The following is a 13,822-nucleotide window of genomic DNA, read 5'->3' as shown; positions in this document are numbered from 1 at the left end:
CATGCAGCGCATTTTCAAAATTTGGATGCAAAAATTAATACTTTGAAAGTTAGGCAGTCGGTGTTAGATGGTAAAGGGGAAGTTGAGGCTTTTTCTGAGGATGACTGTGATGAGCTTCATGAAGTTTCAGCAAATATTCACTCCTTGTCTCGGTTAAATAATAGTATTTGTTGGCAACAATCGAGAAATCATTGGCTCCGTGAAGGTGACGCGAACACTAAATATTTTCATTCGATCTTGTCTACGCGGCGTCGTCGCAATGCATTTTGTTCTATCTTGGTTGATGGTGTGCGGATTGATGGGGTTCATCCTATTAGACGGGCGGTTTTCACTCACTTTGCCACTCATTTTAGATCGCAAGCTGATGTGAGACCGAGTGTGTCTAATCTTCGGTTTCGCATGTTGCCCGTGGCGGAGGGTGCGAGCCTTACCATACCTTTTTCAGTGGAGGAAGTTAAGGCAGCTATTTGGGATTGTGATAGTTTTAAAAGTCCAGGTCCAGATGGGGTCAACTTCGGGTTTATTAAAGACTTTTGGTGAGATTTGAAAGATGATGTTATGAGGTTTGTATCAGAGTTTCATCGCAATGGCAAATTGGCTAAAGGTATAAACTCTACTTTCATTGTTCTAATTCCGAAGGTGGACAACCCACAGAGACTTAATGATTTTCGTCCAATCTCTTTGGTGGGAAGTATGTATAAAATTATAGCAAAACTCTTAGCAAATAGATTGAGGAAAGTGATTAGTAGTGTGGTATCTGAGACTCAGTCTGCTTTTGTTCAAAATCGTCAAATTCTTAATGGTATTCTTATAGCTAATGAGGTTATTGATGAGGCTCGGAAACTTAAGAAGGAGCTTCTGATGTTTAAAGTGGACTTTGAAAAAGCCTACGATTCCGTTGATTGGGGCTATTTAGACGAGGTCATGAAGGGTATGTCTTTTCCGGTTTTGTGGAGGAAGTGGATTAGAGAATGTGTGGGCACTGCAACCGCTTCAGTTCTTGTTGATGGGTGCCCGACTGATGAGTTTAAGCTACACAGAGGCCTCCGACAGGGGGATCCCCTATCCCCTTTTTTGTTTCTTATTGCGGCTGAAGGGTTAAATATTTTGATGAAGACTATGGTTGATAATAATTTATTCACAGGATATACGGTTGGTCCGGTAAATAATGTGATGGTTTCACATCTCCAATTTGCTGATGATACGCTGTTAATAGGGAACAAAAGCTGGACAAATGTGCGGGCTCTTCGAGCGGCTCTTATTATTTTTGAATCCTTGTCGGGTTTGAAGGTAAATTTTCACAAAAGCTTGTTGGTGGGTGTTAATATTCCTGATTCTTGGATGTCTGAAGCAGCGGCGGTTTTGAGTTGTAAGGTGGGAAAAATTCCTTTTATGTACTTAGGCTTGCCTATTGGTGGTAATCCGCGGAGACTAGCGTTTTGGGATCCTATTGTGAATCGCATTAAATCTAGACTGTCGGGTTGGAATAGCAGGTTTCTATCTTTCGGTGGCCGCTTGATTCTTCTTAAAGCAGTTCTGACTTCTCTTCCTGTCTATGCCCTTTCATTCTTCAAAGCTCCATCAGGTACAATCTCTTCCATTGAATCTTTATTGAATAATTTTTTTTTTGGGGGGGGGGGGGGGAGTGAGGATTGTCGCAAAATTACTTGGATAGGTGTTCTAAAAAGGAGCATGGAGGTTTGGGGGTTCGGAAACTGAAGGAGTTTAATATGGCTTTATTAGGTAAATGGTGCTGGAGGATGTTAGTTGATATAGAAGGGTTGTGGTACCATGTTCTAGTCGCCCGTTATGGCGAAGTAGGTGGGAGGTTGGAGGTGGGGGGCCGAAGTATTTCTTCTTGGTGGCGTGATATAGGTAGGATTCGTGATGGAGATGGTGAGACTGGTGTTGGGTGGTTCGGCCATAGTGTTATGCGGAGGGTGGGTGATGGGGCTGAAACTTTGTTTTGGTTAAATAGGTGGATTGGTGATACCCCGCTTTGTGTTCGGTTTCGCCGTTTGTTTGATTTGGCTGAGAACAAAACCATTTCGGTGGCAAACTTGTTTTCATCGGGTCTGGCGCGGGAAGGGGGGGTTGGAGTTGGCGGCGTAGATTGTGGGCATGGGAGGAGGATTTGTTAGAGGAGTGTAGGGCGTTACTATTTGATGTTGTGTTGTTTCCAAATGTTTCAGATAAATGGGTTTGGCTTCCAGACATTGCTAATGGATATTCGGTGCGAGGCGCCTATGAGTTGTTACTTAATTGTGATAATTCTCAGATGGACACGTCTCTGGATTTTGTGTGGCATAAACAGGTTTCGCTGAAGGTTTTGGTATTTGCTTGGAGACTCATTAAAGACCGCTTACCAACAAAAGCTAACCTGGCGATGCGTGGTGCTATTGCAACAGAAGACATTATGTGTGTGTCAGGATGCGGGCAAGTGGAGACAGCAGAACATCTTTTTCTTTCATGCTCAGTGAGCGCATCTTTATGGCAGCAGGTCCGTGAGTGGATTGGATTCGATGGGGTGGATTCTAATAATATTTCCGATCATTTGGTGCAGTTTATGCATATGGCAGGTGGCGGTAGATCTATACGCTCGTTCATGCAACTTATTTGGTTATTGTCTACGTGGGTTGTGTGGAATGATCGTAACAACCTTCTGTTTAATAACATTGTAACACCTGTTCCCCATTTGTTAGACAAGGTCAAATTGTTATCTTTAGGGTGGCTGAAGGCTAAAAATGCTTTGTTTGTGTATGGCACCCAGATGTGGTGGTCTAGCCCTTTGACTTGTCTGGGCATAGGCTAATGTTTTGGTTTTTATTTTCTGTTTTTGTACGGACTCTGTATCTTTGTAGTGGTTACTAGGCACACCTTGTGCTTGGAAACTGCTTTTTGGTTGGTTATATAATATCATTTTAGCTTCTCAAAAAAAAAAAGATAACTAGTAAGTGTATTGAAGATAAATATGACAATATTAATGAACCATTTCAACGTAAGTAACTATTTAGACTAACACATTGTAACTTCAAGTAATGTTACACATATTCTAAGTTAGTATCGAATCCTTCTTGCTCATAAGCCTTCTATTTATGTGCAAGTAATGTTTGATATTTGGTGAATTGACAAGTGCACCAAATCGTTGTCTGGTGATAAAGTAGTAAGTTAATCGTCTCAGATACAAGATTAAGTTTGGTTGATACGACGATTAGGGAATCCTTGAATTTGAGAAATCATTAGTTTATAATTTGTCACTTGTCTTATGTTTGCATTTAAGAAAGTACACCATTTTAGATTCATTTATTAAATGATGTATATGGTCTATAATAAAGATCATATAGATCATTAATTGAATGAATCTAAAATGCAAAGTTTTGCTTATAATAGTGACATAGCCATGTGATGAGTCTGTGACGTTTATTTAGATATTTCTGCAATTCAACCAGTTACAATTGCGAGGGTTTATAGCCCTAAACTGCAATTCACTACTGCTTGGAACAAGGGTTGTCAACCTATATTGTTCCATTTGAGATATTGTATAAAATCAGTATGTACGAATTAAAATTATAAACTGAATAAAACTTCGTTACTAGAATCCAACACATTTCATCGTGGAACCCTAATCAAAGAGGTGTAGCAACTTGTTGTTTGCATGCCTTTTATTTATGTGCAATTAATCTTTGATATACACATGCTATTGATGCTTCCAAATCTATTTGGAATGTAGTTTGGATGAATCACATATTTTAAGCATCTTGTTTAATAATGTTTTACAGGGCTAGTCGCCTACGGCGGTTGCAACTATTTTGCTGCAAGGAAATCTCAGATAAAGGGCTGATTGATTTTGTTTGGAAGTTTTCACTATTAGAGGAATTGGATATTACATATAACGGAAACTTATCTAAGTATTCTCTTGAAACTATTGGTGCAAATTGCCCTCTTTTAAAATCACTAAATCTTTGTGGACGCTTGGTCTCGTTTTGTTGCAACGAATCTGATGATGAGGTTTTTGCTATTGCAAAAACAATGCCCGGGTTATGCCATCTTAAACTTTCTGGAATTCTTCTTAACAATTTTGGGCTCCTTTCCATTCTTCATGGTTGTCCTCATCTTGATTCTCTTGATCTGCAAGACTCCCTTTGTCTCCCTTTGACTGAAGATTTGAGAGAGAGGTGCCATGAGCAAATCAAAGTTTTTCAACTTCCAAACAATTATGAACTTCCATTGAACTTTCTATATGTCATTAATGTTGATAAACACAAGGAGAAGGAGAACAACGATTTATGTGGCGATGGCAGCGATATTGATCGATGTGGTGACAACAACACCTTTGTTACATACCCTGGTGATGATTATATTGATCCTCGATGTGGTGACAACATCACCTTTGTTGATACATATGCTGGTGGTGACAACCGCACCTTTGTTGATACATATGCTGGTGGTGACAACGGCACCTTTGTAGATAGATATGCTGGTGATGACACTTATTACTATTACAATTAGGGAAATGCTAACAAGTGCCCTAAAGACACTCTTTAAGAACTTTAAATAGTAAATTTTTATGGAAAATTGTGCATTCAATGCATCAGAAATTGAAATGTTAAACTTTTTTAAAGAATAATTTCTTAATTGAGAAACCTTAAAGAGTGCCTTTAGCAAGACCCTTATTATTATTATTATTATTTGAAGAAATTATTATTTGAAGAAATTATTAGACATGATTTCGTCTCCAAGTCAAGTCTCAAATATTGATGTTACTTGTAAGTAATTTTGTTAAGGATATCTTATAGATAGTTGGTTTAATTGTTCATATTGGTCGCTAAATCTGAAAATGATGCTGTAAGATACAAAACAAAGATTCTAACTTCTAACTCTGTAATTTGATACTTTTCTTATTTTTGACCTCCTATTTTATTTTTCTAGACAAAAAGTTTATAATAGGGACTTAGATGTTGAATTTTTTTCATATTGTATGCAGACATGTTTATAATGTTAAAATACAACTTTTTACATTAAATTAGAATTTTTCAACAAGGGATAAAAAACTAAAAAAATGAAAATCTCGACTTAGAAATTGAATTTTGAGTTAGTTTTTTTATAGACATTTGTATTGAAATACATAAAGATGATTTGAATAGTTTTATAGCATTTTGAATAAGTCTCAATTTAGTTTGATTTTTCATTCAAAGTGTGCAAACTTGAAATTTTGTTCGTATTAATCATATTACTCACAGGTCAAATTTTATCCCTTAATTTTCATAGCATGTTTATAACATCATAAATTTTTCTTGCAAATTTTGCTCAGATTCAAGTAACTCTGATCTTATGAAACTCACACCAATATGCTTGGTTCTGACATGATACACTTGATTGTTTTCCAATTAAATAGCACTCTGGCAATCACAATTCAACCAAACTCTACTTTGCCTTCTTGAATGTCTTATATATTTGAGTCATACTTTAACAATTATTTGAAAAATACACATTTATTTAATTCTTTTCACTTTCTATCTTTTATCATTTTATGAGTATGTCCAAATATCGTATCCAAAATCTTGTGATCACGCAAAAGTTTCTCATTTTCTTTGAGAAAGAGCACATAATCGTAAAGCTCTAACTCATTGAGAATGTAATATCACTCACCAATTAATACTCTAACAAGTAGAACAACAGGAAATCTAGCTGACCTTGCGGTGCCCCCATGAGGATTTTTCTCAAATGAGGGACTTTTCCCTCAACGAGAACATTGAAGCTTGAGATTCATGTTAATGGTTTTTTTTAGATATTTTCCTGAATAGTTTCAAATGTTGATGAGCTTTGTAATCTTCAGACTCCTTTTCTAAAAATTGGTTGTCCTTCATAGAATTGAAGACACAGTTCTTGATGTCAAATACCACGGGGTTGGCTGGTTGGAACTCAGGAGACACTTCATCCAAGTTGTCAAGTCTTTTGTAATCTCCACGTGTGATGCGAGAAACTTTATATTCTATCTCTAATTCGTTGGATGAGAAATCTTGAATTTGAATAATGTCTTTCTTGTTTTCATCTTTAGCTAACCAATTGGATTTTCGGATGGCTCTTTCAGTTCTATTGATGTCTGAATCAAATATCAAAGTATCTGAATCTTCACCGCATATGAAACAAACTCAAGAGGTTCTTTAGTAGAGTTGCATTGAGACAATTCAAACAAAAACAACAACATAATGTTTTCAGTATTTTTCTTTAATCTCTAAGTGTGATTCGAGAACCTTCTTATTCTATCTCTCATTCGTCGTATGCGAAATCTTGAATTGAAATAGTGTATGTCTTGTTTTCCTCTTTAGCTAACCGGTTGGATTTCCTGATGCTCTTTCAGTTCTATCGATATTTAAATCAAACAGCAAAGTACATGAATCTGCATCATACATGAAACAGACTCAAGAAATTCTTTAGTAGAGTCGCGTGCGACAATTCAAACAAAAACAATATTTCTTAATTTGATTGCTTAGTTTATCATATGCATCTAAAACAGCAAACTAAACCAAACATATATTCCCACACATTATGATGTTCGTGCATCAGAACTATATGGAATACATTTTATAACATGAAACGGGAAATTGGATAAAATGACAAAATAAATACAACGAAAATACTACTACTAATTAGATAGGATGAAGTTAGATGGGAATGGCTTTGGTGACTTTTGGGTGCACAATAGTGGCAGGATGAGCCATGATTTTGCGACCCTTCATGTGCTTAAAGCAATACACAAGAGCTCCCACCGGCCAGTCAACTACCGCCCCCGTGCCAAACAGCACAAACCCGAGTGTTGGCCCTACCACCTTACACCGGCAAGGGTTGCTTCTTGTGCCACATTCCACGCATATTAGAACTCCTACTCCAATATTATCGATATAACACCGATGATATCAGATTAATTATGTAATGTAATAATACTAAAATCCACTTATATTAGAATTTAATGACTACATGATGCAAACAAATTTTATGTGATTATCTATCTATGTTTTACACTCTTACCACCTAGAAATAAATTTTTAAACATAGTAATTTGATTGCGATCCGAACTGGATCTAGAAGTTGGCTCTACAGAATGAACAATGCCTCATCGTATATTGATGAAAGTATAGTAATACTTGCAAACACTTTGACTAAGTAATGGTAGTACAAGTTGGAGGTATGCGGTATAAATAGTGTGTGCCATGGAGTATTTATAGTGAAGTGGGGAGTCTCTGAGGACCTGGGTCTCTGCCTTTGTGTTGCAGTGTCTTTTGCTAGTCGTTTGTTTGCTTGTTGAAGAAGCTTTGACCCTCTTTGAATGAGTCATTTGTCGGGCCATGTGGATGATGAACAGGTCTCTCTAGTCTAGAGCAAATTGATAAGAGAATTTCTTTTCTTACCTTCTAACTGCATATGCACGCAGATCCTAATTTTCAGATTTTAAAATCGAAAAAAAATGGAGGGTTTTTACCTATTTTTACCCCCTTCGAATTATATAATCTGGAATGTAGTAGGGTACGCGAGAAGAGAAATAGTGAAATAAGAAATCCTCAATTGATAAAATGATTAGTCTTAATGCCTCTCTTTTTAAAATGGGAAATGCTAACAGGTGCCCCCGAGGCACTGGTTAAGGATACGAGTGCCCCGGGGGCACTGGTTAAGGATACGAGTGTTCGTAATAATTTTCTTTTATGATATGCTTAACCAGTGCCCTGATAAGTGTTTAAAAGTGATATATTTCATATAGGAGTTTAGGCATTTTAGTGACTTGTTTTGCAAGATTCTCTATGGAAAACTCCAATTATTGTGTAAATATGTCATTTATGCTTTTGAGCCTTATTCTACCCTTTTTGTGCAGGAAAATACAAGCAAGGAGCAAGAAACGTCAAAGTTCAAGGTCCCACGCTATTAGCGTGTCCTACGCTATTAGCGTGATGAAGAAATGGCCAAGGTCAGAGAGATACGCCATTAGCGTACCTGGGGCGTAGGATCTGGAGCACTCTTGAAGACTACGCTATTAGCGTATACTGAGCTATTAGCGTACATTGTCCAGAGAGCTACGCCATTTGCGTACCTGGAGCGTAGCAGACCATGAAGAACTACGCTATTGGCGTAATCTACGCTATTAGCGTAAATACTCCAGAGAGCTACGCTAATGGCGTGGCTGGAGCGTAGCATCAGGGCAGGACCAACGTGGCACACTCCTATTGGCCAGATTATAGGCCGCCTTACCACGCTATTAGCGTGAGTTGCGCTATTAACGCAGGGAGCAAAAATGCAGGCCCATTTAAATAGCATTCTTCCCTCTCTCTAACATTATTCACTATTCCATTGAAACATTTTATACATTTCTAGGGAGAGGTTAGAGCTATTTCATAGAGAGAAACACAAAGCAAGTGATTAAGGAGTAGATTCAACCCTAGATTCATTGAGACATCAAGGATCTTGGCATGGAATCTTCATCTTTCCTTCATTCCTTGCATTAGTTTACATGTCTATGTGTAACTATCACCTTCTTTGTAGTATTGAGGTAACTATCAAGCTATTATGTAATCTTTTGATCTTTTAATATATAAGGTTCTAGCTTAATGATTCAATATTGTTGTTATTCTTGCTTTTAATGCTTTCAAAGAGATTCAAGATGATTTGGACACAAACTCTTGAATCTAGAACTAGAATAACAATCTATCTTATGTTATATCACTCTTTTCAGGTTTGCAGACCTTTATGCTGGAGCAGCAGATGCATAACCAGTACGTGAGGGACCAGAACAGCTTCTTAATGGATCAGAATGAGGCAATTTGGAGGAGCAACATGGGCATACACCAGGACCTCTACAATGCTCACATGCATCCGGGAAATGCTGAGTACCCGGTTATGACTCCTGAGCAGTACCAGGCTTATGTTCATTGGCCTGAGGGCAGGCCAAATCCTTATGTGGGGGTGGCTGATGCTGTTGATGATGAGGCGACACCTGATGATGCTGGAGTTGTGGGTGATGATGATGTGTACCAGGATCTTGATATGGATGATGCTGGAGAGGATGATCAGTGATCTGGGTTTTTAGTGATGTTTTTCTTTCTGCTTTTTAACTCTATGTTTTTATTTCATGTTGGAACAGTTGTTTATTTGGTTGTGTTTTGTACTCTTCAAGCACTGTGGTTTTTAGTGCTTGATTTGTTACTTTGTTACTTTATATTTGGTTTAATAACTTAGCTTTTTGGTTTTTAAATTATGCTTTGGATGAAATTTTTGTTTAATTTTTGTTTACATCTTGCTTGTGTCTCTCAAAAGAAAATTGCTCATGAACAATAAATTTTAAAGTGCTCCATGGAGCCATGTTTGAGCAAAAGCAGGTGAGTGATAATGATATTACTTGTGATAAAGCGTAAGGCCAAGGTATTGGTTTCCTGTTATTCTAGGTTTTTTATAAGAATTTGAAACTTGTACTTTGCACAAAATATATATCATGTAAGTCTTTTCATAAACATAAATATCTTTGAACCACTTAGTACTTAACCTAAATGTGAGGTAGCTTCAATATGTTGTATATATGCTGGAGACCGATAATCATCGTCTAACTTGTTTTAGTTATGTTAAATCTGATAATTATTTTGAATTGTTTGAAAGCATGGAAAGGATCAAGGCACTTTTTGAATTGAGAGTAACCTACTTGACCACATAAAGCCTACCTGTGAGAAGAGCGAGTATCCGATACCCCAATCTGAGCCAAATGAATCAAGTCCTCAAACATGAACTGTCAATATTCATAAGCACAATGCTTGTTGAATTTGCCTGAAATTTTTCAAAAATCCAGTTCATGGTTGAATCTTATAGGACTTTGATAATTTTACTTTGTTGAACCCTTAACCTTTTTGTACTTTGTCCCTTGCCTTAGGATAGGGGAACATTCAATTAGAGTTTTGTTGTATTCAAGTTGGGGAGGAAAAGGAGGCATTATATGTTAAGTTATGGTGAAGTTGTAAAATAACCTGACAACATTGAATCAAAGAAAAAAAAAAAATTTGTACATTTGAAAAAGAAAAGAAAAGAAAAGAAAAAGAAAGAGAAAAATCAAAAAGAGAATAAGTTGTCAAGGTTATAAGTTTGATTGTTAATCACCAAAGGTTTTAATTCTTGGTAGGGAAGTATATGGATTTCAAGTTGTGATACAAAAAAATGTTCCTCTTTGATAGGCTTTCTGATCAATTGTCCCACATATGACATTTCTTTTGTAGCCCGGCCAAGTTATAACCCTTGCAAGACCTTTTGATCCATGCTTTTATGCTTTTTGAGACGATATTTGGATGGACACCTAACTTAAATAGGATGTTAGCATGATTGTTGGATGTGTGTTCATTACCTCATTCATTGTTATCATTATATTGCATTTACTTTCAAAGAAGTGTGTTAGGTGTGGTTCATAGATAGATATGTTTATGTTTTGAAGTTTATGATGTATAGTTTGTGCTTAGGACATTTTTCGCATTCTTAGTTTGAACCTAGAGTAGCGGAGGACTTCATGCTTATCCACGCGATCATATTTGAATCACCATTTGTTTATTTTTGTTTTGAATTGTTTGACACCATGTTGAAAACCTTGTCCAAAGCCTTGTTAGTTTCCTTTTCAATTGATTTGTTTGAGGACAAACAAAAAGCCAAGTTGGGGAGAGTTTGATAAGTGTTTAAAAGTGATATATTTCATATAGGAGTTTAGGCATTTTAGTGACTTGTTTTGCAAGATTCTCTATGGAAAACTCCAATTATTGTGTAAATATGTCATTTATGCTTTTGAGCCTTATTCTACCCTTTTTGTGCAGGAAAATACAAGCAAGGAGCAAGAAACGTCAAAGTTCAAGGTCCCACGCTATTAGCGTGTCCTACGCTATTAGCGTGATGAAGAAATGGCCAAGGTCAGAGAGATAAGCCATTAGCGTACCTGGGGCGTAGGATCTGGAGCACTCTTGAAGACTACGCTATTAGCGTATACTGAGCTATTAGCGTACATTGTCCAGAGAGCTACGCCATTTGCGTACCTGGAGCGTAGCAGACCATGAAGAACTACGCTATTGGCGTAATCTACGCTATTAGCGTAAATACTCCAGAGAGCTACGCTAATGGCGTGGCTGGAGCGTAGCATCAGGGCAGGACCAACGTGGCACACTCCTATTGGCCAGATTATAGGCCGCCTTACCACGCTATTAGCGTGAGTTGCGCTATTAGCGCAGGTGCAAAAATGCAGGCCCATTTAAATAGCATTCTTCCCTCTCTCTAACATTATTCACTATTCCATTGAAACATTTTATACATTTCTAGAGAGAGGTTAGAGCTATTTCATAGAGAGAAACACAAAGCAAGTGATTAAGGAGTAGATTCAACCCTAGATTCATTGAGACATCAAGGATCTTGGCATGGAATCTTCATCTTTCCTTCATTCCTTGCATTAGTTTACATGTCTATGTGTAACTATCACCTTCTTTGTAGTATTGAGGTAACTATCAAGCTATTATGTAATCTTTTGATCTTTTAATATATAAGGTTCTAGCTTAATGATTCAATATTGTTGTTATTCTTGCTTTTAATGCTTTCAAAGAGATTCAAGATGATTTGGACACAAACTCTTGAATCTAGAACTAGAATAACAATCTATCTTATGTTATATCACTCTTGACAAGTTTGTAAACCTTTGATAATTACTTTTAATCAAGATTTTAATGCTTTCGGATACTTAATCAGGCTGGACACGGTCGATTAAGTTATCCGATCGACTTTGTTATCGTTTAAGGAATTTGGACACGAATGTTTAAACGCTAACTTGGAAATAACGATGTCGCTTTGGACACGAAGGATATTGTAGAAATGATTGTAATAATATTGGTTATAAAGCTAGAGTCTGTTAATCGATCGAGAGATTGCTGCTGTTATGCTTGCTCGTTATCTTATACCGCAAGCGAAATAGTTCGATCCCCTCTCGTTTTTACTTTAGTGTCAAATATGGATATAGTGTTACAAACAAACAAATTATATCCAAACCCTTAATGTGAACGATTGTGTAAATGCTTATGATTAAACGTAACTCCCTGTGGAAACGATCCTATATATACTCACGTGTAAATAGTTATATGACATGTAGGAAAAATCTTACATCATGCCCCGGGGGCACCGGTTAGCAGGACCCTTTTAAAATTTGGGGAAGGGGAAAACTGTTATTTACGTGACATTAATTATTATTTTACGACTGTTTATGAGAGGATTTATACTCCGCGCTACTTAAAGTTACAAGTGTAAGAAATTACAAAATAATCTTGTAATCTCCTAATTAAGGATCCAAATAGTTTTTGTGATACTCTAATTGATAACATAAAATAAAATAGAGTAATGCCAATTATTGTCATTGATTTTGTAACCTCTAAATTAATGACATTAAGTAAATTAGATTAAATGACAAGGAATCAATCTCCGTTGATACTGAGATATGATGAACTTCTAAAATTAAATGACACTTTCTATAAATTGGTCTTCTCATGCCCATAAGACTCAACACGTGTGGGTTAGTAAGGGAAGAGAAACCAATCTATGTGTGTGCTACCATGACTTTCTAATCGAATCCTAATCTCTGAAAATCATAAACTTTCAATATCCTTATGTTGAATGTAACTTTCAAGAACTTTATGTTGAATGTTTGAATGTTTCCACCGTATGTTTTAATCAATTAAGTTGTAGTTTTACAACAAGAATACAATATCTTATAGCCTTAAGACCTCCTACTAATAAAAAGAAGTTATGAAATATAATTGAAATATAATTGAATAGTGTAAAAACAATTGATACTATTAAACTTAAACAATTGTAAAAAGAAAAAAAAGATTTCAGTTGGGTCAAAATTGAAATCATCAAGGCAGCTAAATGGAGGGGTAATTGCTCTTCTCCCATCTGTTTTTGCTCAGTCCCGTTTAATAGTTGAACATGAGTTAACTTGCGCATGTGTATTTTCAGAGTGAGTTAACTCACGTTGGTACATTTTTCAGTATGAATTAACTCACGTAGGACGAGAATGAACAAAAACGGATGGGAGAGAGCAATTCTGAAATGGAGGTGAATCAGATACTTCTCAATCACTCATCAATGAGAATGAACTTCATTTCCTAACTTTTTGTCCTCTTTCTTAACAAATTAATTTCTATATACACCCCCTCGGATACATCTATATTCATTATTCACAAATAAATTATTTGAAGCCTTTGCGTGGCTGCCAATTAACCAAATGTAACAGCAAAATAAGGAAATTTCACAAATTGAGCATCTGGTACCTTCATCTTTATTATCTGGAAAAATAGAATAAATTCTCACAAAAGTGCAAAAAGAGTGTTTGTACGCAGCAATGCAAATGAAAAACCAAACATTTTTTGAAAATTAACTTACAACTTATATGACATTTTTATCATTAATATGTATTAATATAAATTTATAATATTTTGTAACACAACATGATCCTTCTTTGAATACATTAATATGCAAATCCTTGACCATTATTTCACCTTTGATATATTATTATACTTATGTAATTTCATTCTCATCTAATTCCATTGACACATTCCTGATCATATTCTATTTTGAATTTGTCTCGGATAAATTTGACACAAAGGAGACTATACTCTTACATGAACGGTTGCAAGAAATTGCAAGTAGGGGTGGTCTAGAATTAGTGGCTCATTGCATCCTACAAAAAGTTTAGAATAGTACACTTTTTAAATTCTATTCCATGCATGAGTATTGAGATTCCTTTCTTAATGTGTTATCCCAAGACAGGTTT

At 36.2% G+C, this 13,822-nt stretch overlaps 2 protein-coding genes across 2 annotated transcripts; one reads left to right on the top strand and one right to left on the bottom strand.

The window, feature by feature from the left end:
- Window positions 1–1,110: 1,110 nt before the first annotated feature.
- On the top strand, window positions 1,111–4,509 carry LOC146939690 (uncharacterized). The gene is made up of 3 exons (XM_085749807.1): window positions 1,111–1,585; window positions 2,193–2,757; window positions 3,780–4,509. Exons 1-3 carry the CDS (start codon window positions 1,111–1,113, stop codon window positions 4,507–4,509), a joined length of 1,770 nt encoding a protein of 589 aa, XP_085605933.1.
- Window positions 4,510–5,476: 967 nt separating this feature from the next.
- LOC146939689 (uncharacterized) lies at window positions 5,477–6,908 on the bottom strand (the record flags this gene model as incomplete). Its single annotated transcript, XM_085749806.1, has 1 exon — window positions 5,477–6,908. A coding segment is annotated over one exon (243 nt), but the record flags the coding sequence as incomplete, so codon positions are not given.
- Window positions 6,909–13,822: the final 6,914 nt, after the last annotated feature.

This window comes from Medicago sativa, chromosome 3 (assembly GCF_051527215.1).
Source record: "Medicago sativa cultivar Bolivia chromosome 3, Bolivia_mono, whole genome shotgun sequence".
Lineage (NCBI taxonomy): Eukaryota > Viridiplantae > Streptophyta > Magnoliopsida > Fabales > Fabaceae > Medicago > Medicago sativa.
Note: the sequence above shows the minus strand (reverse complement) of the source record. Positions and strands in the feature narration are given on the sequence as shown.

Excerpts from the sequence above, each read along its gene's own strand:
- LOC146939690 (XM_085749807.1), top strand. The coding sequence starts at position 1,111 with ATGAAGACTATGGTTGATAATAATTTATTCACAGGATATACGGTTGGT. Across the intron at positions 1,586-2,192 it reads ATTCTTCAAAGCTCCATCAG|ATAAATGGGTTTGGCTTCCA; the intron begins GTACAATCTCTT and ends CAAATGTTTCAG. Across the intron at positions 2,758-3,779 it reads GCTAAAAATGCTTTGTTTGT|GGCTAGTCGCCTACGGCGGT; the intron begins GTATGGCACCCA and ends AATGTTTTACAG.